Here is a 27500-nt window from a genome sequence, read left to right on the forward strand (position 1 = left end):
AAAGACAGACCTTAAGCAGATGTCCCCAGTTTGAGCGACATAAGAAGTTTGTTGGTGACTACATACTTTATTATGGAGGAAAGATGGCTGACCTCAAACGTGATGTGTAAGTACCATTCCTCACAATCAATCAATCAATCTCCTGTCTGAAACTAATGAGGATATAAGTAAACATAACAGATCTTTACAAACACATTGTTTTCACCTTATTATATACTTGATTCACCAGCAGTAGTTTTATCATAATCATACTTCTTATGTGCATATTTGTGATTTTAAGCTTCTTGTTTAACCTTTTTGTTTCCATCAGAGCTAAAGACAAAACAGATCTGGATGTGCTGCGTGAGAATCACCGGTTCCTCTGGAGGGACGAGGACGAGGACGACTTGACATGGTGATCATACATTGTCCAACTATTCATAGAGGCTGCTTTAACATTCTGTCTGCTCCTGGTTAGACTTCTATTCTGCATTAGCATCTTACTTCTGGACTTATCCTGTTCCAGGGAGCAAGAACTCGCCAAGAAGTATTATGACAAGCTGTTTAAAGAGTACTGCATAGCGGATCTCAGCAGATACAAGGAAAATAAGGTAGGACAAATGGAGTAATTGATAACCCTGTTTAAAATGAGAAACCTGGTAGCACAGAGATATGTTTATTTAAAATGTTTGAATGTAGGAACTTTGAAAAATGGGACGTTATCGCTTCAGTAAAAGGTTAAAACAAGAAAGCAAAGGACGTTGTAGCTAATTATGTGTCTGTGTAATAATTAGACACACTAATAACAGTATGGCACGTTCAATATAATTACTTTATCAATGTAATTAATGTTCCTTTGATCCAGTATGCATTGGGTTTTATACATCTGTTCTTCTCTCTATTTGGGTCTTTCAGTAACTCCCCTGTGTAAACTGAGCTGTTGGCAGCAGAGAAAAGAAAAAAAAGCTTAATAGAAGCAACAATTCTAATAGGGGAATTATTTTCCACACTTACAAAATGTAATGAAGGAAAATAATGTGGTGACTTTCGACACGACAGCCGTCCAAGACACCACTCACAGGACTTGGCAGGAGGATCCATTTTGGCACCGTGGTCCAATATGAAACTAATTGCCCCAGTGGTGGTGCCACGAGTTAAGGGTGAAATTTCATAACTCAGACACTAATAGCCACCACGGGTCCATTTTAAATATGAGTTAGGGTTATGATGTGGTTTGGCACTCAGCTCGGTCTCTAGTGACCACATTCAGTGACTCATTGTGACTCAATCACTGCACTGTTTGGTCTGATGATGTGACACTGAGATATCCTTTAAACTCATGTGATATCTCAGGCTGTTATGATGACACCCTTTTTAATTGCTAATTGTCATATGTACATTAAACATATTACTCAGATTGATAAATATTGTGATTATAGGCCACTATAGATAAAAGTAAGAGTCAACAGCTCTGATGCTGTCAGGTCCTGTTGTATAAATACATTTCATGTGATGAAAACTGTGATGCGCATTGTGTGTTTATCTAATTGTGATTTTGTTAACACAATTAGATCTTTTCTTTAATTTGTATCCAACAGTTTGGATTTCGTTGGCGGACTGAGAGTGAGGTCGTCTCTGGCAAAGGTAAGACTTTAAATTTTACACTTATAGATTTATATATGTTTTACGCGATGCAGTATTCAATTTACATTCAATAGTTGGTTTAACTAGAGAAACCCTGAAAACATTATTTTTTAAATGGTCACCTTTAAGTTTTTAGTATGTTACATGCCAACAGGATAAAAGTCACACACCAATTAAAAAAAAAAGATCATAGATGATCTTGAAAAATAATAAATAATATATTAAATCAATTTTAAGAAAAACATTTAGCTTCCTGTTTGGGAGGTTTTTGTGACTTTCAAATGTTTCAGTTTGACTTAGGTACAACAGAACAGTTCACACCCGTGTCCACTGGATGGCGACAGAGATAAAGAATAAAATAACAGCGAGAGATGAGGAGAAGCAGCACAGCAGTTCACTGTGCAGCACACAGAGGATACAGCTATTTTACAATTATACTCGTCTCACTCAGATGAAAACCTTTCAAATGTTTGACCTTTCCGCTGAACATCTTTGTTTATTTGTGGCCTCCTACCTCCGCAGACTATTCACTCCAGTTAATAATCGATTCCACAGATGACTCAAACAAACGGAGCCTCCCACACACCTAATATTTCAGTTCCCTGTGTGATGTCTCACACCCAGAGGAGAACTTCATTCTACCTTAGCACCTGGACAATTTGGCAGCGCTGTGACGATCAGTCTATTAGTTGTTCATGATCGACACCTCCTCTCTGTCTGCTGCTTCCTCCGTGTGTGACATATATTTATAGAAGGGACGATATCATTAACTCACGGAGGGTGAAACAGCTAATTGAACTGCCTTGAGCCCCCCCAGCACCACTCTGACTCACACACCTACACATTCTTGTCTTTCTTGCAACTAAGTTTTTACCCACAATCAGCCTTTTGACATTGTGGGGAACAAACAAAATGTCCTCACAATGACAAAATGTGATCCAGAACACACTCCCACAAACTCTGTGCCATTAGACACTGACTGGCAATGTGTATTCCCTGGTCCCGATACACTAACCTTTACCATTACACCTTAATACCTTAACATAAGCCTAATTCTAACCATACCACTAAAACAAAGTAATTTGTAGGTGCGTGTCAGGAAATGAAGACCAAAAATGTCCTTGTTAAGTAGTCTCACACAATTTTAAAACCATTTTCTCATGTTTACATCAACACACCTTCACCAACATACAGAGAATGTCTGAGGAAGCTGACTAAGCCAATATATTGTTCCAGATTAAGACTGGGTAATCCTGATCTCTGACAGTTCATTCATGGGGGCAATACTCTACAGGAAGTGGGATTAGATCAGGTCAGAGTCACTTCAGCTGTCACATCTGGGATTTCTGTACATTGATGATTCCCGGAGAAACACCTCTTGAGCACTATTTAGAGCTCAGGACACCCTGAACAATCAAAACAACTTTAATGTTGTGAGGTTCATCCGATGTTCTCACTCAGAGGTGGAGACATCGCTTGTGAAAACTGAAAGTTAAAAGTGTTTTTGTTTCTACTTCAAGGACAGATTCACTTGAGTTTGATTTGACTAAATTACAAGCACTTTCCAGCAAAACCTGCACAATCTGTCGATGAATAATCACAGAGAAATCTTGTTGTGTTGTTTGGTTCCACCTGCATTACACCACATTGCCAGTGCAGCCTCAGGTGTGGTGTTTGTTAGATGGCCAGACTTCTGCTTGAATTAGACAGCACTGAACTTTTCCTAATTAAACTGATCCTGCAGCTCCTTTTAAGAGACAGCGCTCCTCCAGTCTGCCACGGACACCTTTTTGGAAATCATCCTCTTAGCGCTTCCTGCTCTCTGCGCGCTTCAGGTCATGTTGGTATTAGGTAATGCTGACTACTCTTCACCCAATCAGGGGGATTACAGGGAGCACTGACCTTTCTTTCCATGGCCACAGTGTGATATGGGATGTGGGGGGGTGTGCGGTGGCAAACATTTTGCCGTCTGTCTTCTTTCGTTTTCTTCTGCGGCGGACAGATTATGGTCTTGAACCAGGAACACAAGAGCAGGGTCACATTATCCTTTCCCTGGAGTCCTAGGATCTCTACAGCTTAAGGAATTATTTTACTTCATTCTCATTCTCACCCCTTTTTGTCTTGCCCACAATCATAAATACCTCTCGCTTGAAAGTTCTCCTATAATCAGACCTTAAAGGTGCCTGGTGGGAATTACTGCTCAATCAAATCAGAAGGTTCAATTCACTGTTTGGTCTAACACACATGTTGAGTGTATTTTACTCAGTTTTTTTTACTTTTGCCAATCCTTCATTATTCTGCCAGCTTTCAATTAATTGCTAGTGTTCTTCTTCCTCATCTTCAAAACTGCCACCAAAAGCCAATCAGTGACATAGCGTGAAATCAGCCAGCATCACATGGTTTGGAACAAAGTCATGTAGGCACTTCTCTCCGATGTCATGTTTTACCTGCCGGGTTTCCCATGTGGTATAAATTGAGCTGTCAGTCGGAGGTCAAAGGCCAAAGGTAGTGGAGGCTAGGCTTGTGTTTGGTGGGCCTCCTGTCAGAGTCAGTGGAGTATCAAAGATCTTTGCTTATATAACTCTCCTGTCCCTTTAAAAAAAAAAAGGGATGTTACATGTTTGTCTCCACATGCTCACATACAGTGCAGGAGTCAGGTTTGTCTGACTCTGTGTAACTAACACTGTGAGCTGGGGACCTAAAGCTATCACAGGGACACGCTGATCTCGGGCTTTGTTATATTTTCTGCTTTGTTAGAGTTTGTGACAGCGACGTTACATCCTGGCAGTTTCCCTTAACGTTCTGTTTTGAGGGAAAGTAAAGTGAGAGGCAACCGTTCATTTGGTTTGAATGGCTGTGGTAACCTGCCGTATCTCATCTCCCTGCTCTATACAAACAAACACGTACGTCATTTCTGTTCACGCAGACCTAAGTTGCGTTGTTTTGACCCAGTCTGTGTCCTTGTGTGTGAGTTTGTGTGTCGGCACGAGCAAGCAAAAGAGAGAGAGGAGTCAGGAGAGTCTGAATGAAAAAAGATTCTACCAATTTAAGTCATGGATCTGATAAACCTCTGTATACTCTATGCTGATGGACACCTGTTGTGGACCACCGCTTTATAAACACGAAAACCCCAAATCGCACACTCTATCGCCGCTTACAGAAGTGGAAGCTCATTAGCCCACAGCCTGCAAAGCTTTCAAACTCTAACAAAGCAGTTTCAAGTGTCTTTGTATTATTAGTATTTCTCAGTGCTAAATCGAGGCAGTGACACTGTGCAAAGCATAATCTCGGTGGCACTGCTCCTTTGTCTGCTGAGCTGACAGGATGCTGCAGGGTAAATAAAAGTTGTAAAATAAAACGAGTGTGGAGTTCCAGTTCAGCCGTCTGGACTGCTCGTCAATGTGAAGGACAGACATAAAAAGACATAGTCTGATCCAGAGTCAGAGGTAGGACTGTGTGGTCGGAGACGCAGCCCGTCGGTTGCCATTTACATTCCCACCTTTTGAAAAGTTTGCCCGGGGGCAGCGAGTGTTAATCTACCCACTGGCCGAGAATTAATTCAAGTTGCTCGACCTCTAGTGGGAGGAAGGGGGGGTGGTGATTGGCGGCGAAGCAGCACTGAATACTCAAGATCAGTAACTATAACATGGAGGAAGCTGCCTGACGGACTTCCACGCCAGGATATAAAAACAAAATTTCGGGTGCAGGAGAAAGTCTATTATTTGGGCAACCTAGTTAAAGTACATGATCCCTGCACTGATCACTCTTATTGATTAATCTCCACCTTAAAGCAGAGCCTCGTAGTTTTATACACTAGCTGCTACACTGACAGGAAACCATTCTTAAAAGGAAGTTCAAAACTTTTAGGAATAAACTTATTTGCTCTCTTCCTGAATGTTGGACTACCCAGTAAGCTTTTATCATACATTTTCTCAAAGACAGACCTGGATTCTGAATATTCTGTTTATTTGTGAACTTTATTCAATTAATCAAAAGTGGAAGAGCACTGGTCACAAAGGTGAAGTGAATGTTGTTCATGCAGCCATCTGTCCTGCGGTGTGTCCCTCCTGATCTCAGGCTGCTGACCGGGGAGCATTAGTAACCATTGACGCAGGTGGACAGGAGTTCCCTCCCTTAACAGGGTTACTGGGCTGGGATGGTGCCAGCTCTTTACATGGAGCACATGGGGCTCACCTGGTGTGTGAGAATACCCTCGTACTTGTCAACAAAAAAAACAGTAGCTGGACTTTCAACAGAGAGAAAAAGCTTTTTGTGCAAGTTTGCCTTCTGACACAAGACTGACTGAAAATGTCCCTTTTATCTTTCATGCATGAAACTGTGCAGCTCAGGGGCAGAAAACTATCAGAAACTAGCAAAGAATTATTTTCTGACCTTGATTATGTTTAGTTTCCGACATTCATTTCATCTGAGACGTTGCCTAGTAACAGACTTCCATTGACTTGGCTCTGCCAGTGTAGCTGGAGGGTCAGACCCGTTCCCTCTCTCTGTGTTCTAACCTTCACATACATCATATTCTTTTATATTTAAAACTGACTGTCTCTCTGCAGCAGCAGCAGCAGCAGCAGCCAGGGTATTCAGTACCTTGTGCAAGGGCGCTTGGTTTTATGTAGGCAATGCACAAGCTTTTACCTCCTTTCATTACAGATAAAACCTAGTGTAGACAGAGTGAATGTATTTGATTGATTTGTGTGTGTGTTTGTGTGTGTGTGTGTTTGTGTGTGTGTGTGTGAGTGAGTGAGAGAGGGATGGAGGGAGTAAGACGTCATGGGAGAACACTAGTGTCATTGTTATTGATGTCACTGATGATGGTCGAAGGCGGGAGAGGATTCTCTCAGGTGTCTGAGCTCCGGTCACACTTCATGCGTCATGCTAGCACGTAGTTTGGGAGGTGGCCGCGTTCCAAGGCAAACCCAGGTACTAGGTCTTAAAGGACTTAAAGGGATATGCTGGTATTTTCAATTGAGGTTTACCGATGATGAATTAAGGGTTTTTTTTTTTATGTGGGAAGGTGAACAAACAACAAACAACTTAATTTGGAGTTATCAATTTAAGCCATTGATCAATTTCTTTGGTCCTGGCTAGAATATTCAATAGCCATCAAATGGATTGACATGAAATTTAGCTTGTGGTTCCTAAGTAAGGGAAACTTACATTAGAGACATGAATTTGTGATGTACCTCCTTCTTAAATCGTTTACTGTTAAGCAGCCATATAATCTGAAATAGAGGTAGGGACATGGTCATGATAAAAGTCAGGGGTTATGTATCGGGCAATAGAAATTAAATTGAAATCTTAAATGTTTGCTGTCTAGTGGTGGCTGTTGGCGTCGCAATTTATTTTAAACTATTTCAACTGTTGAATAAATTGTTTTATTAGAACATCAGGACCTCTCGAATAAACCCAGTAAACCTCAGTAACAAAACTTTATCTAATACGGCACATGGTGGGGAAGTCTGCCTCATGGCCCAAGTGGCCCAGAGCCACGTCAGCTGGCGTCACCTCGCCCGGATATTTACAGATTCTCGATCTTAGGCAGGTGAGGGCTAGCATCACTTTCCCTTCTGTTCCTCTGCCAAGAGTGGACTGCTCTGACGCACTCGCTCCCTCTGCTACAATCTGGAGGAACCCCGGACACCAGATCAATTCCAGCGTAAGCTCCTCTTGGGATAATAGGCAGGCTGCGCAATGGCTGGATGGAGACAAGAGGAGATGATTGGAGGTGACGAAAGGGAGATGAGTAGGAGCAGTGGCATGAAGCCGAAGGGGTGGGGTTTGAGGGACAGCTGTGTGGTTTGGAAATTGCCTGACGAAAATTTAAATCCTGAAATAAAACATTTGGTTTAGAAATGTTATTTTCGGTTGTTTTTCAATTCTTTCCTTCTGTGCATTATAATTCAATACACAAGAATATTTGTACATATCACTGGCTTTCTTAATTTTGACTTCTTACTAACGTTTATCAACATGGAGTATGTGTTTTCATGTGTAAAGTACATGTTCTTGCTGGTTTTGCAGGTCAGTTCCAGTGTGGAAACAAACGCTGTGAGAAGGAGGAAGGCCTGAAAAGCTGGGAGGTGAATTTTGCTTATGTGGAACACAGCGAGAAGAGGAACGCGTTGGTCAAACTCAGTAAGCTAAAAAAAAAACAATTACTCCAATTGTCTCCGGTCATCCCCTAGTGAAAGTTGTGTTTGTCCTCATGTATATAAGCGTGTGAGTGAGTGAGTGGTTTTGGCCTGATGGGGTTTCCTGTCTAAGAACCGGCTCATAATAATCCTCCTTCAGGTATCATACTGCAGAAAATCCTGTTAGAATAATTACTGTAATTGGAAGACCCACCGGTCATACTCAACTCAGTCGAGCAGGAAATGACAAGCTCTTTTTACAAACTAGTGCAACAGGTCACATCCAGACATGTTGTTTCTCCTCATTAATAACAAAATATTCAAAGTTTGCACTAATCCCTAATCCCGTGTTCTGGCAGTAATGAAATGTGACCTGGCCACCCGAGAGAGCATGAAGGTGGTTTGGTGCAGAAGAAAAAAGTTAAATGAATCAGGAAGATGCTGCGATGATTTCATGAATATGAGTTAATGCATAACATCTAAAAAAATATATTTAAATCCTACCTATGTGTCCACAAGCAGTAGAACAACAGTAGAATAGAAATGGTGTTCATGCGACAGTGAAACAGGAGTTCCTCAGGGTTCTTTCCTGGGTCCTGTTATTTATTGGCTTATTGATTTATTACAGGTCACACCCATTTATATTGTATAGCAGGATAAATTGAAAGTAAAACTCTGGTTTTTAGGTATATTATTAAAAAAAATATTAAAACAATGATACAATATGCATCAAAGTACGTTAAATACATTAGGCAACGTTCTCATCAACCCTGAGTGTTTTTTATGTAACGTATCTGGCTTAACCAGCGAGTCGAGTTTAATATTTCTCCTCACAGTGAATAGCAACAAGCTGGTAAAGACGTGTGGTTCAACTCACCTGAGTTCCAAGGCAAATAACTCTATGAAGGATGTCTCCCTCTCGATCGCAATTTAATTTCTTATAAAAGAGCATCTTGTTAGCTTCGTACAATTTCGATTTATTTTACATAACAAGAAATGTTCATTTCAGTGACCTACTCTGACTGAAACCTAAGCCTCACGTCCTTGTTCACCAACATTACAATTAAGCGGTTGAAAGTGCTAAGAATCAATGCTACTGCTCCCTGATAACGGCTGCAATAATTATAATAATGATATTAATGTTGGCAGTTATAAAATATTTGAACCATTTCCTCAACCACTGCCAAAGAGGAGCTGGTAATGATGATTCTGTGTTTCTCTTCAAGGACTCTGCCCCGAGTGCTCTTTCAAACTCAACTACCATCACAAGTAAGACAACCCACCTTTTTACCCTTGATGCATTTCTACATGAAAAATGTAGGCCCCCTTTGCCCGGGATGAGTGATTTTAAAGATTGCCGAAAGTGTGCACTCATCTGCTCAAAGTGGGGCAGGTCTCCACGGAGAGAGTCAGCACACACCATTTTGCAGCATGTGAGGAATTTAGAATTCAAACCACGATTCACGTCCCATGTCATGAGTGTCATGATTTTTTATGATAACTGCGTCTGTGGCTCGAGGCAGTGTGTTTTCTGCTTGTCAGGCCGTGTGTCTCTTACCTTTGGAACATGATATCTCAGGAGCTGCTTGAGGGAATTCCTGCAAAGTTGGCACAAAGGTTCACTTGGACTCGAGGATGAAATGGTTAGATTGTCACGGTTGAAGGTTAAGAGTCCCGGTGACCTCACAAAGCATGCTTATGGCCATGAATCAAGTTAAATACACCAGTGAAGTCTCTAATACACATTATATACTAAATGTATTACATTACTGCATCTTGACCCAACGGTAGTACTCTCACAATGTTTTGATTTTCATGAGTGGAAACTGGGCACAGCTGTATGTTATAATTGAGCTTGGGTTGGACAGAGTGGGAGTATGAAGTGAAATGACTCAGAAACATCCAGCGCTGCCGTTTATTCCAACTGGTCTTTTATGTTCCAGCAGACTTCATATCAAAAGCCAGAGAAAGTCTTAACTCTTCAGCCAAGATATGTTCACACAGCTCTGAAAGTGCCTTTGGCTGTGAGAGGTTTTCATGTTGTATTTCTAAAAGGGGCAGCTTTATGTTTTTTGAATACAGTTTTGCCAACTTGTGATTCTGCTTGTAGGAGAAAAGAAGTGAAAGCAAAGACAAAGACGGAACGAGTATCAGAGGAGAACCAGGAGCCGCCGCTGAAGAAGAGTAGGAAGAGGAAGAGGTCGTCTTCACATTCCAAGAAGCACAAAAACAAGAGGCGCAGAGGTAGAGGTAAGTCTCCCCCCCCCCATAACTATGGCTGTGATCTTGTAAGAGTGGAAGAGTCAGATGGAGCGAACTTGTTTACTTTCTATTCTTGGAAATGATGTTGATTTTTATATTCTGTTTTTTTTCATTCCACATTTGTACATATCCTTCTGTTTCATTGCAGATCGCTCTGCCTCTTCCAGTAGCTCAGAGGAGGCAAAGAACTCGGACAAAGGTAACATGCATATCAAACACACACACACACACAGAGGTACCTCCCCCATTTCAAAATACACACATTGCGTAGTTTATGATTGTCTCACAAACTTTCTCAGTCCAGAGGTTATGTCATTGACCTCAATGTGCATTAAAATCCATAAACAAACACCCTCACTTTTGTAGCACCTTTTAGGACATTATAAACTTAAGACTGACTCAAACACAGAGCCACTTGATGAGGTAGTACTGCAAACCAACTCAACACAGTGAAGAACAGAGTGTGTTTTGGCTCCAGGAGATGCATGGCCCCGTATCAGTGTTTATTTCATGTGACCTATAATTTAGGCTGTATATTTGTCCCTTTCTTAAAAAAATCTAATTAAATTCTTCATAATTCAACTGAAAGACAAGCGGTGATTGAATTTCCCTTTGATTCTTAGAACTAAGAAAATACACGTGTGTAGTTCTGGAAACATTCGATTTGCCCACAACAGGTTCTCCAACACTTACACTGTAAACTGTAGACTGAACATAATTCCGTTCAAGCTGATTCATCTGTCAAGTGGCTGTTTCCTGAAGAAGAGGATGTTAAACCTCATGACCAAGGGTCACTGGTCGACCTAATTTGTCCCAGAAGTCCTACTGACGCCCTCTGAAACTCTCCTCCTAGACTCTGAAGCTGAGGACGGGGACCAATCGGACGCTGTCCACTGGCGAGGACCCGCCCCTGCGGTGGAAGAAAAGTCAAGGTGAGGTTAACAGCTAATGTTCATATAGGGTCATACCCAGTAAGCCCCTGTAAGACAATCAGAGACGGTCTTTAACACTTAGTGCACATTGCTTGATGACCTTCATGCAGTGTGTGGACCACTTAGATACCCCACCCAGAACCGTCCTGGACCTGAACGGATGTTAATGTCACCCATGCTGACATTTTGATTTCTGATCCGAGATATTACTGCAAAGAGAGAGAGACAGTGTTAACTCCAGCATATCTCCCCCCCCCCCGAGCGAATCTCTGAGCTCAAGAAAAAACAGGATAAAAATTACTCAGGCACAGAAAGAGTCGTGTTCTTTAATTCATTCAAGGATAATTGTGTTTGAGTTTAATTCCATGTTACAGTCACAAACAGAACCATCATGGTGAACATTAAAATGTGCTGCTCATTCATGGATGGTACAGTCTGTGTCGTCGGCAGAAACTAACATCTCTGTGACTTTGTTTATCTGTTCAGGGAGGAGGAGTTTGACGAGTACTTTGAAGACATGTTTCTTTGACTCGGATGTTATCGGCGGCCTCCCTGCTGTGACTGCACTTCCTCCTGCACCCCGCTCTGTTCCCTCGTGTCTGCAAGTAGCTTTATTTGGCTCCATGTTTCGAAACCCCTACAGGAATAAACACAATGTTTACACTGTACCTGTCAGTCTTTGATTTGCCTGTCTGATAAGATAACACAATCTTCTTTAATGTCCCAATCCTGCAGTTTCACAGAAGATAATATCACATAAATACTATGTCACACAGCATCTGTGCGAATATGCAAGTACAAGTTTTTGTTAAAAGCCTATATGCTTACTCACCTGTTAACAGTAGCAGCACAATGCATGGCCCCCCCATGACCAACAGGAACCTGAACGTTTGTTTTCACCCTCATCACTTTGTACCAGACCAGCAATCTGTGTCTTTAGCTGCACCTTCAACTTATAAATGTCTTAATCTACTGTCCCTGGTAATAACTGTAAGATAATAACATGAACTCCATAGGCCATAATTCTACATACACCTCAGGCTTCCTCACATTAAGAACAAGACGGTTAGAGTCACGACAGAGAACAAGTCTCTTTATTTCAGAGCTGATGGACATCCTGTCTCTGTGCACCGGGCCCAGGATCAACCTGGCCTGTGTCATCTGGTAATAACGTGTTTGTCAGGGTGGATTCTTGTACCAGGCAACAGCCCTGAGGGACACCAGTGCTGATTGACGTAGGCTTTGAGAGGGTGGTGTCGACCAGAACATCCTGAGTGTGACGTTAAAGAGGAATATTATCATTTAAAAAATAAAACAGGTTTAAGCTCATGGGTTGTAATGACGCATCGACTTCCTGCTCAAGAAACGACAGCAGGTTCGTCTCTGTACATGATATTTTAGGCACAGGTGTAATTATTGATTTCTTCCAGAGGGTGGGGATGGTGTGCAAGTCCACAGGCTTTTTTGGGGGGGGGGGATGGGTCGCCATGGTGATGTCAGCTCCTCTGCACATGTGTTGAGGAGAATATGAAGAGAGGGCATCTGGCTCTGCTTGGTGCGGGTGTGCTTAAAAAGTGATTGGAACCATTTAAGGGTCGAGCGCCAAACAAGAAGTCCTGGTCAGAATGAGAGATTGTCTCTTAAAAATCTCTGCTTTGCGGGAGAGAAGTCGTGGAATTCAAAACTCAGTCAATAGATTTGCTTTTTACAGGTCATCAGGGCCGGGGTTTTTTTTAAACTGCAGTCACATACGCCTGCCTTTACAGTGTCCCACAGAGTTTTGGGTTCGTTGCAGAAAAGTTGAGTTTGGTAATCTCCTTACGTCTCCTCCTTGCAGCTCCTCTAAGCCGGTGGTTAAGCTCCGCAATTTTCACTTTCTTTTTCTGACATTGATGCACTCTTAAGTTATGTACGTTTTGTTGTAAGGGTGCACAATTGTTTTTCTTTCTGAGGAATCACATTGTCCACACAAAACTGTAGATCAACAGTAACCATCAGACTCTACATCCTCATCTGTCGCTAATTCTAACCTTCACAATCTGGGTTTCTTGTTTGCTACAGTTGAAGGGATCATATGTTTGTGATCATCTCTGTTTTAATGCTTCCACTTCTGTGGATATTAATGAAAACAGGTTGGTTCAAGCATCATGGGTTTGTGTGCCTGAAATCAAAGGGACAGACATTTAAATGACATGAATAGTAATTAACTGGTCCAAATGTCAGAGTCTCCAAAACTCTCTTTAACTGAATCTACTGTTTATCATCGAGCTGGTATATTTATTTCCAGAGTAGTACTGGATCTTATTAAGGCTACATCGAAGAAACAAAAGAATAAATTTACAATGTGGTGCAAGGGGGAAGTCATTATAAGAAAATAAAGTCACAACATTACGAGAATAAAATGGTCATTAAATGAGAGAAAAGACAAAATATTGTATTGTATTATTATATGTGACACGACTCTATTCTTGTAATGTTATGACTTTATTCCCAAAACCACTGATTATTTTCTCTCATCAAATTGGCCCTAATACTCCTTCCTATAATCAAGGTAAGAAAGAACTGGTTATCTAACACGACCCTGATACCAAGAGTCAAACACAAGGATTATCCGGCGATGTCCCTGAACAAGGACGGACCTAAGCGCCGCCTCGACTTCAGACTTGCCTGGGGGGGGGGGGGGACTGTGAGGATGCTGGGAGATTATAGACCTTGGCTTAAATAAAGACCATTAACGTTCCACTTAACCGCTCTGTCTGTCTCATTCCAACTTTCTTCTCTGCTTTCCCAGGAGAGGTCAGGTGCCATGTGATTGGCGACAACAGAAGCTAACAGGTGGTTAAGTGGAGTGAAAAATGGCTCAATGAGCAGAACAGCTTGTTATTTTGGAGCGTGGGGGGGGGGAGATGGTTCGGCCCCCTGGTTAGACGTCTGCACCTGGATGCTTCAGCACTTGATTTCTTTGTTAGAAAATCCTCCTGATTAATATCCTGGGATGAGTTAACGTTTTGCATAACAGCAACTTTTAAAACATTTAAAGCTCCCGTACCGTCCATGTTTTTTTACGACATAAAAATACTCTCCTTGAAAAATCCTGTTTCATGAGACCTTTTCAACAAAAGCGTGGAATTGGAAGGTAAAAAAATAAATAATCCTAAAACCGTATCTACTCTTCCTTTCCTGTCGAAAAGCTCTGATTCTATAAATATGCAGATGAAATTTGCATTCAAACACATTTTTGAAACAGGACGAAGAGAGAGAGGTGAAAGGCTGCGACTGTGAAATCACTGACTCCCAAATAGTCGGGGGGGGGGGGGGGGGGGGAAGAAAGGTCATGTTGATGCATAGGGAGATGAGTTGAAGTGTCCCACAAAATGATGGATTGTAGCGTTTCTCCCTGCGTCTTGTCAGGGGAGGGCTCAGCAGCGGCCTGCACTCAAACTCAGCACATACTGGAGGTGCACTGCTGCGGCACCGAGAGACGCCTTGTTTGCTATTTACCGTCTAAACCACCGAACTGATGACATAACACTATCTCTAACTTTTTTGTGCATGCAGAACCTGCAGCCCGGCAGGACACAGGATGTTGAGCACAGCCAGACAGAGCACTGTATCGGGCAGGGATCAGGAGCAATCCACTGATCCTCTTTCCCCCCGAGGCTCATCCTGCTTTGGAGCCTCTAAGATCCCTGCACGATATATGCCTAAGAACGAGCACTGTGGCGGCAAAGCCCAGGGTTTCACAAGTTCACTCTTTGTCTCCGTCTAACCTTCAAGTCCTCCGAGTCAGGTGTGAACGAGAGATAGAAGTGTCACCTCCGTGCGTCGGCTGTAGGCTGATTACCCGCCGAGAAAAGACCATTTTCCTCTCTTTCGTAAACCTCCATAAATTCCTTTATTTGCTTATACATATTACATCTCATGACACATACACACAGTAGAGGCCGTTTTCATACATCAAACCATAGATTTCTAATGTCTGTCGATGGGATAAGGAGAAAGAACACAGTGCCTCGTTTTGGTATCTCACAAAGGGACGTTGGAAGAAAAGCAAGGGGCCGTTTTTTGTTTTGTAATCGCCCGAGTCGAAAAACAGGTGCCGGAGCCGTCCAGAGGAAACGTGTGCAGCGGGGCCGGTGAGGTGAGGTGAACTTCAGGGGCCGATTCAGTTTTAGCTCCAGTGATCACAACAGCTCCCCGGCGCTTCACCTCCAGCAGCAGCAGAGGAGGAGGAGATTCCAGGTAGTCCCAAAGCCATCCTGATGGGATTACGTGCGTTTGATGGACGCCTCATTGATTAGAGGAGATGACATTGTGTAACAGGGAGTCGGGAGCCACGGCTCGACTTGACCCTCGGGAGGGACGCGGCTAAAAATTGTTTCGGACTGTGCACGGGTGAGTGTGGGGGGGGGGTTGCACTTGTAAGCTCGCATCCCTGACGAGATCAAGTTCAATTCGGGTTTTTTTGTGTGGAGAGGAACGCGGGAGGGGCTGGGGGGGGCAATCATTCGTCCAAAGTGAAGCTGCAGCACGGCCCTGAACGATCTCTGTGTTTAACGAGCAGAGGGCGTCTGCACGACGGAGGCTTCAGTCGCCTGCTCCACCTCCTCGGTAAGACGGGTATTTAAAGTCCAAAGCCGCATGGATCTCAACTGACAACTCAAATCCTATCAAGTCCTCTTACAGGAGAGGTTAGTTCTGCTCTTCCCTGTTTGACAGCAGCTCCTGCCTTTCGTCGGGGGGGGGGGGGGGGGGGGGAAGCAAACGGTTTCTCTCACAATCCTTCAAATCCAATTTTTTTTTTTTATTCTTCAATTATTAGTAACTTTTTACATTTTACAATCACTATGTCGTAAACTATATACAAATCAAAGAACGTTTAAAAGAAAATCATTTCGTGACCCCGGGAGTACGAGCCCACAGTCGTACGTTTGCTCTAAACATTGGTGTAAATATTCTCTGTATATTAATTTCCATTATTTTTCTTTTACAGTTCGTTGGTAACAAATAAAACAGCGCCGGTGTCAAAGCTGGCGATAAAATTCAAAACCTATGTTCTCGATGCCTGGCTGTGATTTATTTGACAGATTAATCCTGAGAAGCTCGTCTCTAACTCTTCCGGCCAAGACGACGGTTCAAGTACAAAATCAGACACACAATCCAAAAAAATAAAAGGTGTATATACTGTAGATAGATTGCATATTAAATATAAATAGACCCTCACGCAGCTCATCAGGGGGCCTCTGAGGTAAGAAAACATCAGCCCTGGTTGACAGATCCTTTCGATTCAAAGCTTCCCTTCGTTTTCTCGGTGTTCACTATATACATTTCATTTTCCTTCAGATGCTACCCGTGCTATTTAAACTGTTGCATGGCCTGTTCATTATGCAACCTACAGTGCGACAATTAGCCAATAGTTGAGCCTGATTTGGAGCATTTCAATACAGTTTTTATGAGCTTTGTTTCTATTATTGATATTTTAAAGGGGGAATATATGTTGTCCGTGTATGATGTAGTTTTTACAAATGTTCATGGCTGCAGGAAGCAGAGGAAGGAGAAAGTTTCAAAAGACGTCTTCAGCGTGGAGACGGTTTCACTTGTAGCCAGAGTCCCAGCAATACTTCTCAGTGATGTTTCTGACTCTCCTCTGAGAATGGTTAAACTCGCCTACTCCAGACTGGACGGTAGATCCAGACCTGACTACACTAGACCAGGGTTTCGCCTAGACTGAATCCAGACCAGACCACACAGGGCTGGACTGCACCAAGGCGGACGGCACCTAACCAGAGAGAACTACAGCTGAAGTAGATCAGACAAGACCGAACTAGCCTCGCACAGATCCAACTAGATGACCCGTCAGACCAGAATCATAGGCTAGCGCAGCCTAGAGGAGTCCTAACCAGATCGCAGGAGTCCAGATCCAAGCGCTGGAGGGGTTCAGCAGATGGTGCAGGTCTTTGACTTCCCTCCGTCACCGGCTAGATAAACACAGATAAGTAGAATAGATGTGTGGGCACAGGGTCACAAATCTGCCAATTTGTGTGATTGTGAACAAATTTACACAATGACAACTGATTGGATTTCCACACAAATTGGTGGAAAGGTGCATTGCAGGTCGGGGAAGAACGCATCAAAGTTTGGGGTGGATTCACAATTTACTTTTCACTTTGTATAGCATTGCGAGAAAGGACAAGTTCCTCCATATTCACTATTCTTCCAAGGGAATAACTCTGAATGGATCTAAATATGTAATTTAACATTTATTAACATATTTACATTTCCTGGCTTCCTCGTCTTCCAGTGCTTTCTTCTTGTCCTCGATGGCCTTCATCTTGGCGTTGTACACCTCGGCCTGCGCGTTCCATTGTGCCCTGTTGTGGTTCAGGCCGTCAAACATGGGCTGGATCTCTTTGTGAAACCTGGAGAACTCCTGCACAAATGAAGGGAAACACACCGAATGTGAGTGTACGTTATTCACAGTGTGGAATACACAGATGTCTGGGTGTGTGGGGGGGGGGGTTGTAACATGTCCCTATAGGCACAGATGTTTATCGTAATGCCTGTCGCCTCCGTATGTGTGTGTGTTTGTGTGTTCTTGTCCAAATACCACAGCGAGCTCCCATCGCTGCTGGGGCCACGTGGGTTCATCTCTGCACATCCTGTTATCTGACCTGAGGTACAACAACACCTCCGTAAGTCTTATAATGAGGGTGGTGTGATGAATTATTTAACCCAGCGGTCGTTTTGTTTGTCTGTTTTTGTGCATGACGTGTACACAATGTTTAGTTTTCTCATTCAGCTCAGTTGAAACGACACCTTTTAAACCCTCCAATAGCTTTTGCTCATCAGGATTCACTGCACAGTCTGAGGCTTTGAAACAAAAAGGATTGTCCTGAGACTAATGCAGCGGATGAGGTGGAAGACGGAGTTGAGTCGCTTTTTGTGTTTCACATTTCAAGAGATCTTATTTCTCGAAAGTATCCAGATTGATTAAATTGAAGTGAGTGTTTTTTTAAAGGAGCTTTAAAAGAGAATTAAAATCCAAGCTGGATTCAATGGCTTCGCTCCTGTTATACTGGAGATGTGCTGGAAATACCGCAGCTACAAACACACTCAGACTCCCACTCCGATGTGTAGAAAAAAAAACGATCTTTACCTTGTATACAAAGGAGCACACGAAGTCGATGAAACCGCACTGCATCTTGGGAAGCTGCTCGGCACAGTTTCTGTCCATCATGGGCTGAGAGAGGAAGAGGAGAAGTAGGAGGGGGTAAACAGATGCTCGGAAAAAAAAAAATATATATATGATTGAAAGGAAGAGAAGGGGTCTTACGATTGGCTGTTGGTCCAAAACACTTCTCTCCAAATCGCCCTGTTCCCAGAACTCAGCAGCGACCATCAGCGCCACCTAGAGACATAAAGACACAGGAACACAAGATGAACAAGGCGACAAAAAAGACAAATGAAAAGCAACACACACATGTTCTTTTATCTTGTAAATTAGCTCTAACGTACAGTGCAACAGCGACACTTCTCTAAATGATTGAGAATTTAATGTTAACGTAACTTTAAATGCTCTCAAACAAGCGGTCGACTAAACACACGATATGTAACTCCACCCACTAGGGGTCGCTCAATGATAAGAACGATAAAACGTTATCCAAGAGTCGGGCAGGTCTATGCGTAAAGCGAATATGAGGAATTTAAAAGCCGACCAAAAATGAAGTCAACGAGTCAAAGAATATATATAATTTAATGGAGCATTGTCGAATCTTTGACCTTAAAACTCATTTAGTTCAGCTGTCACGTCTTTAAACCCTATTATTCTTTTTTTTTTAAAGAACACAGCCCTATGTAGTTTGTGCAATAAAAAAAATGACCTGATATTCGACCCACACGAGGGAGGCTTGACTAAAAGGAGAAATTATAATAAAAATCAATAATACATTTCCTCCTTTGTTTCCCGTGACCTTTTTTTGCACCTCGCTAGTTTCCCTGTGATATTTTGAAATCGACCTGTTCACTCACCTTGCTCTGAACCTCCCAGGGTTTGGTGATAGCTGACAAGTCGCAGCCTGTCATCATCATGGCCCTGGAGGTGTAAGACACACAGACAGTCAGGGGGGGGGGGGGGGATGATGACACCCTGCCAGTGATGCTGATGAAGTGCAACGGTCTGCTGCTTTCACAAGCCTCCCGCACAGACACTGTACACGTTCAAGCTGCTTTTTAAAATCAAAAAATACATACATGATGATTTCCTTCCTGATGGCGTTGTTGGAGACGTAGGCTATGGCCTCCTTTTCCTCCGCCATCGGCTCGGTGGCGTTCACGATGTTCTGGAACATGGTTCTCTTCCTGCGGGACGACACGCACACCAGATAACATACGTGAGCCAAACACATAAAACATGAGAGGATCGACGGGCTGCGGCTAAACGTTGGAGCCGCTGCACTCAGCCGGTCCCGCTCGAGGGCTATTTCATGTCTGAACACTGAACTGGGGTCTGCAGCCTTACAGCTGCGGTATTTAGGGCGAGTGTTTCTCAGAGAACCCACTTGAAGTACAGGGCCAGATCCGTGGCGATGATGCAGACGTCAAACAAGTGCTGCACGGTCTCAAACTGACGCTTCTGGAGGCCGCTGAAGATGTTCAGGCTCTGCACGACACAAAGAGAGAGAGAGAGAGAGAGAGAGGGGAGAGGTCAGGGCGAGCCTACACGTTTCCAGCCGAGTCTGTGAACCGAATTATTATCTCTCGTACCTCCTCTGCCATGAGGGTCTTGCTGTACTCCAGGTGGTGCCTCTCCATGATGGAGGAGCCGTGAAGTTTGGCCAGAGGATGTTGGCTCCTGCAGAAAAAACAGACAAATTAATAAACTGACACGTTACACACACGTACCTGGGATTTCAAAAAGAACCAAACGAGGAGTGAATGTGTTTGGACTTGCTTGGTCTGGTAGAGGTTGTTGGTTCCTCTGTGGTCGATATCGTGGCAGAAAGCGGCAGCCACCATGGCAAAGGCATCTAGATCAGAGTAGTACTTCCTCAGCTTCCCTGTCTGTCGGAGGACACGGACACATCGTTTATTATATATAGAGAGATTATTATAGATTAAAATGAAATGTTCTATCCATCGAAATCATCCTTCTGGACGTTTAAACCCCAAAAGGGACAAATATTTGACGTTATAAATACTTGTTTTTAAGGAATGTGGAAAATGTTTAACTTGGTTTAGTCAAATTCTCTTTATGAGGAAATAAAACATGTTGTGGGCCCGTTTAAGTGGCTCAGTTCCTTGTAAGACGTGTGTTTAACTGTCACCAGATGTATTGGTTTATATTAAAAGTTAACATGACCACTCGCTCTCTGTGGGAAACAGGAGGTGATGTCCACAGCTGTACAGACTGGAGGACACGAGCGAAAGCACCGGGCCGCCCTCATGAGACCCTCCTGTTCACAGCAGCTGGGGCAGATGTTGTGCAGGCGTTACCTGGAGCAGGCAGAACATGGTGTGGCCCACGTTGAAGCCGTGCCTCCAGTTGTGGTAGGTGATGGAGCGGTAACCCTTCCTCACTGTGTACATCCACCTCGTCAGCGTCTGAGGGAGAAGAGGCAACGTGATGTTATTTGTCCAGAGGGCGTTCGGCTGAGCTGCGACCCAGCGTGATGTCGCCATGTTTTTAAAAACAATAAAGTACGCTCCAGTCCCCGTGTCCTAGGAAACGCTCTCTGCCCTCTCAGCTATAGGCGGCTGAGTTTCACCCCGAGAGGCTCATTACGGATCACGACAACTGCTCTCAGAAAAACAGACCCCAGGCAGTTCACGTCTGTCACCGCGAAAAGGATTCACAGATGATACGGAACAATTCTCTCAGGCTCATCTGGGCCTCATGCAAGAAAATGTGCTCATCTTAAATATTTCATTTTTTGGCTTGTGCGAAAAAGGCAACGTCAAATTCAATGAAAGCTTCTATCTTCACAAAAGTTTGGAATAATAACGGAGTCGTGAGCTCCCCTGCGCCATGACTCTAGAATCGTATAATTGAAACTGCAGAGTCAAACTGAAGAATGTCAACATAATTATTCTGTGTAATTTGTAATTACCATTGTCTCAAAACGCAGTCCTTTCATTAAAATAAGAAAATGAGTTCCACATGATTGTCACACAGATTATGCATGCATTTAAAAGTTCACTTCAAGTTTCCACTTTGTAGTTTATAAACAAAGCCTTGAGAAGTCCTCCCCTTGCCCCGTGACGCCCCGTGTGACTCACCTCCGCGGGGACTTTAAACTTCTCGACCACTCCGAGCTCGAAGAACATGCGGATGCCGGCTTTGATGAGGCCGTGCTCGGACACGGGGAAGTCGCTGAAGGAGAACTTGTACAGATCCTCCCCGTTGACGTTGTTGGCCACCGGGCAGGTCGCCCTCTGGGCAGAAAAACAGAAAACATTCATTTTGTGTGTGTCTGTGTGTGTGACGACTGGATGACGGAGACACACACGTGGGACTATTACAGAGTTTGATCTCATTTTGTCCAAAAAGATCAAAGGAAACGTACCAGAAGTTTGTACATCTCCTTCTGGTCGCAGTCTTCAGGCTCCGAGTCGAACTTTTCTTTGGTGTTCTGGTAATGAGCGGGAGAAGAATGCTTTGAAATGACATTGAATTCTCACATCGGCAACAAATAAAGGAGGAGAAATATCTTGGTGTCAGATTTTCAGACACTTCAGACGAGCGCTCCGAGCAGTAACCCCGGTAAACTGCCATCTCATCTTATCAAGCGGATAAACGATCCGAGCTTCTGCTAGTCCTGTAATAGCTGCATCTTGAGGACTGCTACTCAGAAAGCTATTCACACCGCAAGAACCTTTAACACCTTGTAATTCCTGCTTGAGCGGCCTATTGAGCAACCGTCGAGAGATCAAGAGCACGAAGGGAGTGCAGCTCGATACTCACCAGAATGGACTGCATCTCGTCGGGGGTGCATTTGGTCTGGTACATGAGCATCTCCTGGGCGATGTCTTTCCTGTACTCCATTCGGTTCAGCCGGTCGTAGGTGTCGCAGACCAGCACGGACCAGCCGAGGAACTGGGTCAAGGCCTGGGGCGGACCATGGAGGGGAGGATGAAAGCTATCATGTGCCATTGTTGTTTATAATTAACAAGTCATTAATTAAGTTAATAAATACATCTCTGGTTGCTTTTCTTCACACAGACAGACGGCGTGACATCCAAAATAAAGAAACATGAGAGAGAGAATGCACAGGGAGCTGACCTCGGTGATCTGTTCATCGTGCTCGTCAAACGGTTTGCCATCTTTCCGGTTGTAGAAAGTGGCGATGCCCACGATCTCTTCCTTCTTGTTGACGATGGGCAGCGACAGGACGTTCTTGATGACGAAGCCTGTGTCGTCCACTGCCTCTTTCTGAAAGACATTCACATCACATTGGTTTAAATCTGGGCTCCGTCTGTCCTCAAAACGAGCATCAACTATGACCTAGGCACACAGTGCGAGGGACAGACTGGACGTATTTGTTTCGGATGTTTAAAATGCATGTCCTATATGTTGCTGTGAAAGCGTCCTCACCTGGAAAGTGAAGAAGTCGTCCGCAGCCACGTTCATCATGTTGCAAATCTGCAGTCACATAAAAAAAAACATTGGATTTGGGCAATTGGATATTTGTACAAGTGTTTAACTTTCAATCAAAGTTGCTTTTTCAGTCAAAAAGACTTACGAAGCCATTCTCTGCCACGTAGGACGGCAGCCCGCTGACTAAAGCCCAGTGATCTGCAGGTGGACCACTGAGAGAGAGAGAACACAGAGTGGAGTGAGCTGGAGAGAATCACTCCCTGACGAGCATGATGAACACGTTTCATCCACAATTCATATCTGTCTCCAAAAAACACTCGTTAGAAACCATCAGAACTGACTGAGCTGCAAATGAATGGTTAACAAAATGAAAAAATAGGAAGTTATAAAATGTGGACTTGAAGTGTTTTAATGAATTGGTCTGGGTGCTGCTTACGGTATGACTTTGATTTCCTCTTTGCCTTCCAGGAGGTAGTCGATGATCTTGTAAAAGATGACTTCCTGTGGGAAAAGGAAGAAGCCTCTCAGAAAAAAACAACTCTTCCACTCCAAACTTTGTTGGACAATGGGAAAGTTTAAAAATGTAAAATGCCACATGTGTCAAAAGCTGAAGGGAATTAATTTGTTACCCTGCCGTCTGGTGTCTTTGGACCTTTGTAGGGTTCCACGTCTCCCAGTTTCACCGGCCATTCATCATAGAATTCCTGCAGGTAAAACAAAACAGACCATCGTTAGAGCCTGCAGCCACCCATGCTATCGCTCTCTCACTCGCTAGCTCTCTCTCTTCTGCAGGACCAACCTTCTCTTTGGTCATGTCCAACAGGCCCACCGAGTATCGCTCACAATTTAGATAGATCCTAACAGTGTAGAGCGCTTTGTGGAACTGTCTCTCAATGTCCGTCAGCTCCTCAAACACTTTACTGGCCGACCAGAGCAGCACCTAGGAGAAAGGAAACAGATATATATTTTCAAGTTGTGCCCGGTGATGAGAGATCTCCGGCTGGTTATCATCACAGTATGAAGGTTATGAATTAAATTAAACACCATTTTCCTTGACTGAGAGGAGAGTTTGTTTATCGAGCAGTTTACCTGGCTCCTCCTGGACTCCACGTTGAACATGTAGGTTGTGTGGTGCTGCAGGGCGATGACTTGGGTAAAGTTCATGTATTTGTGGAAGAGCTGAGGACAAAATCAGATCAGACGTTTCATCAATACAAACACAGATTCTATGGCGCAAGTCATTTTATAAAAATAAGAGGTAACGATTTGCAATTGTAGCTTAAATATGACGAAATTTGAAGTCAGCAAACAAACACATAAACAAGTCCTTTCTGGCCATGTTTGGCTAATCTATACACAGATCGCACAGCCATTGCACAAAGGTTTACGTAAATATACATTTCGTAAGTCTTCACAGGCTGATTGATGATCTGTCAAGTGTGTGTTTCTATTTTAATACCGAAGTTTACAAGAGAAAAAGACAAAGACAGCACCTTCCTCTGTGTCTTTCCACCAAACACAGAGAGCACAGACACGTTATAGTGCATCTCAGCAGTCAAAGCCTTCGTCTTTCTCCTTCAAAAATATTTTTCCTTGTGAGCGGGTTCACTCTTTATGGAAGTGTGTGTCAGTGTGTGTTTGTAGCATCTGAATAACAGGGAGCGATAGTGACTGAGCTTTGATATCGACGACTGAGATAACATATTCCTAATTAAATCATTATGTGTTTTTTTGTTAGACGTGAACGCTCCAAAGTAGCCGTGTGGAGGCGGTCAGGTCTGATTCCCACTGACTTAATGGGAGTGAGTTGCTCTCTACTGGTGAGACGTAATTACGGCAATAATCTTTATTACCAGCTGCTGTCGCGGGCTGATCATAAAGCTGCTTATTGTTATTGTTTTCACATTGTGGGTCTGTGTGTTTGTGTGTGTGTGTGTGTGTGTCCTGGAGACACCTGCTGTGTGGAGTTTAAACACACAGTTTTCACTTTGACTAATGTTTGTGTGTCTGAGTGTCTCTGGACAGATGTTGTAACCAGGACGGCCTCACAGTTGAACAACATGCTGCCACAAAACGTTGTGTATTAAACTGAAGGTCAAGTTTAAATGATACATATTATTGTGGTATCTTATTTACTGAGTACTTGTGTAACAATGTGAGTACTGATCTAATAATTATTATTGAGTACTTGTACCCTAATATAGTATTATCTAAAGATTTTTCACAACATTGTGGTACTAACTGCAGAGTATAGTACAAATATAATGTAGTACTGACAACTGATTACTTATGTAAAAGCATATACTTGACTCTTGACTACTAAGTACTTGATGTGGTTATGAGTACTGAGTACTTATGTAATAATGTAGTAATGCCTGCTGTTTACTCATGTGATAGTTTAGTATTGAGTACTTGTATAATAATTGTGTCCTTAACTCCTATTAGTTGGGTCAGAACATCAACATGCTGACATGATTCAGTTCCATGATAATCTCCAGTTGGGTTATATTTTAAATATCTTGAAAGTAGCAGAAAAGTAACTGTGGATATCTCACAATAATCAAAGTGTACCTGTGGATATAACAGCTGCTACTTCTTAATGCAAAGAGGAAGCACTGAACACAGTGTAAGTTTCTGAGTCTGATCGTTTTGTCTGATATGTGAAACAGTCAGTCTCCCCGCTCCCTGAGCCAATCAGAGGGAAGCTAGGTGTTTAAAGAGTGAGTTCTTACAGCCTCGTCCTCGGGGGTGAACTTATCGGCTCCTATTTTGTTCAGCACCATGACGACTCCGAGACAATCCTTCTCCACCACGAGAGGGTACGTGAGCATGCACTTGGTCTTGTATCCAGTCTGCTTGTCCACAAAGTCACAGAACTTTGAATTCTGGACGAGAGAGGCAAAGGAGAGTGTGTGTTAGGGGTCGTTAAATCCAAAGGAGGTAACAAACAAAAACTACATCACTAACACACAACTACACAATTACAGAGTTCATTTCATTCTGTGCAGTTCAGTCAGGATGTGCCTGTAAGATGTAAAGATTATTTCCCACCACACAAGCAGATCTTATTTTAAAAACATGCTTTTTACATTTTGTTTCTATAATTCTTTCAAGTTTAAAGACTACATTTGTTCTGGAGTTGTGCTTTTAAAAACAACTGAGGAAGATCAATTACATGTTGTACTTCTTCTCATGCTCACATTAGCAATATATTAATATATATCAGACTTTTCTTATTTAGCTATTGATGAAAATTATATATAATTATACCCAGACGTACTTTTGGCACAAAAACTAAAATGTATTATGGGTCAAAATACATACAACAATTATTTAATTTCATTTTACTAATATATTTTATCACGTTTTTTTTAGATTTTGTGCATCAGTGGAATTTTCCAGACTTGCATTAATAATACAGGCAGATTCAAATAAAGTAGAAGAAACATCACTTTTATCAGTGTGCTGGTAAATGAATGATGTGTTCTACACTTAATCATTTTATACCATGCCCATTTAAATAGATATTTTGTTTTGTAAAGGACAAAATCTACAGTCCAGCCTTTGATCTCTTATATATTTTAACCAATTAAGGTAGTTTCCTAATTTTAAAGGGATTTTCACCAAATATTTTACAGTTTAATTTCCAATCTCCTCATCATTTTCAGACTTCCCTCCTCACCTTTGAGACGTCAGCTACATTTTGGGGCTTTTTGCAGTGCGCGGTGAACCCGACGATGCCCATGTCCAGGGGGAACACGATCTCCCCCTGCGGATGCACCAGGTTGACCTCGTACTTGGAGGTTGGGGTCACGTCAAAGAGCGAGGTGGCGAGCTCGGGTATTCCGTTTCGAGAGCGGCACATGTAATAGCTGACCCTGTCCGCCTGCAGGATCATGGCGATCCTCTGCAGCACCTTGTGCAGGGGCTTCTCCACTTCCCCCGGCTTCTGCAGCTCCTGGATCAGCTCGAAGATGAGGGCGGCCTCCTGCACGGAGTTAATATCCTTGAAGGAAGCGGTGTCTTTGACATCTAGAGTCGTGGAGAAGGCGGCGGTCAGGGCCTCGGCGCGCAGCTTCTTGTCAAAGTACTCTTTGGCGAACTGGGGGTTGTTTTCCAGGTACTTCTCCACGCTGCCCTGGTCTGCCATGATGAACTTTTGTAGTTTTCAATATTCCCCGTCCCTATTATTCACAGAAGCATCACCAGCCGGGGGGGACGAGTCGAAGCAGTGAGGGGAGCCGAGCCGTGGCCTGCAGGGTGGGGTAGGATCAGTAGCGGCCGTGTACGCGGAGGTGCATCCTGCTCCACGGTCCCTGAGGGAGTCACTAATGCCTCCCGTGTCCACCGACAGACAGAATAGGACCAGAGCAGGGCTTAGAGGCTGAGAGGATCAATGTGGCCGCTAATTAATGTGACGTCACGACATTAAAACCCCTGCTCTAAGCGTCCTTAACCCGCAAATCCCAACGCTGATCATTTTATATCAGGCACTTCTCCCGGCCTGAGGCAGGAGGCAGGAGGCAGGAGGGTGTGAGACCGCTGTCAGGTCAAATGCCGGCGTGGACATCAGCAGAGAAACACCTCATGGTTTCATCTGCTTTGAAAATACACGGTGACACTAAATCCTAGTCAGGCTGGCTGCTGGTCGGGTCAGTTTTATTTATATTAGAGTCGAAGGGCACCTGAGAACACACACGTCCTCCAGCCAGGGCCCAACAGTCCCCTCATGAAACCACCTTTCTTTTAGATCCTCTAGATTTTTATTTGGATAAAACCATTTCAGATTATTTTTAAATTAAGATCCATGAGTTGTTCTTTGATAAATCAAGGGGGCATATTAAAAAATGTCCTGTCTCACAACGTTAAAGAAACTAAAGAAAGTAAATCCTCCCGATCTGGGTCCAATAGTGAACTTTTTGTGAGGGCAGATCTATTTATAAT

General features: G+C 43.3%; 2 protein-coding genes across 2 annotated transcripts; one reads left to right on the forward strand and one right to left on the reverse strand.

Moving 5' to 3' along the window:
* Positions 1-29: 29 nt before the first annotated feature.
* Positions 30-11631, forward strand: fra10ac1 (FRA10A associated CGG repeat 1; the record flags this gene model as incomplete). Its single annotated transcript, XM_053414442.1, is given in 10 exon segments — positions 30-106; positions 311-394; positions 506-590; positions 1578-1623; positions 7660-7773; positions 8996-9038; positions 9880-10019; positions 10180-10230; positions 10885-10963; positions 11450-11631. Coding segments are annotated over 10 exon segments (762 nt in total), but the record flags the coding sequence as incomplete, so codon positions are not given.
* Positions 11632-15744: 4113 nt separating this feature from the next.
* Positions 15745-26706, reverse strand: pde6c (phosphodiesterase 6C, cGMP-specific, cone, alpha prime). The gene is made up of 22 exons (XM_053414541.1): positions 26239-26706; positions 25289-25441; positions 23646-23735; positions 23356-23496; positions 23186-23260; positions 22993-23057; positions 22702-22768; positions 22554-22601; positions 22242-22391; positions 21924-22067; positions 21526-21591; positions 21239-21394; positions 20456-20563; positions 19914-20023; positions 19727-19814; positions 19522-19622; positions 19214-19321; positions 18992-19055; positions 18297-18371; positions 18120-18203; positions 17240-17393; positions 15745-16941 (listed from the first exon to the last, which is right to left on the reverse strand). Exons 1-22 carry the CDS (start codon positions 26704-26706, stop codon positions 16901-16903), a joined length of 2556 nt encoding a protein of 851 aa, XP_053270516.1. The 3' UTR covers positions 15745-16900.
* Between the last annotated feature and the right edge of the window lie 794 nt (positions 26707-27500).

Source organism: Pleuronectes platessa, chromosome 21, assembly GCF_947347685.1.
Source record: "Pleuronectes platessa chromosome 21, fPlePla1.1, whole genome shotgun sequence".
NCBI lineage: Eukaryota > Metazoa > Chordata > Actinopteri > Pleuronectiformes > Pleuronectidae > Pleuronectes > Pleuronectes platessa.

Coding starts and splice junctions, on each gene's coding strand:
- pde6c (XM_053414541.1), bottom strand. CDS start 26,706: ATGGCAGACCAGGGCAGCGTGGAGAAGTACCTGGAAAACAACCCCCAG. Junction 25,442..26,238: donor ATGTAGCTGACGTCTCAAAG/GTGAGGAGGGAA, acceptor TCTCTCGTCCAG/AATTCAAAGTTCTGTGACTT. Junction 23,261..23,355: donor TGGACATGACCAAAGAGAAG/GTTGGTCCTGCA, acceptor TTTTACCTGCAG/GAATTCTATGATGAATGGCC.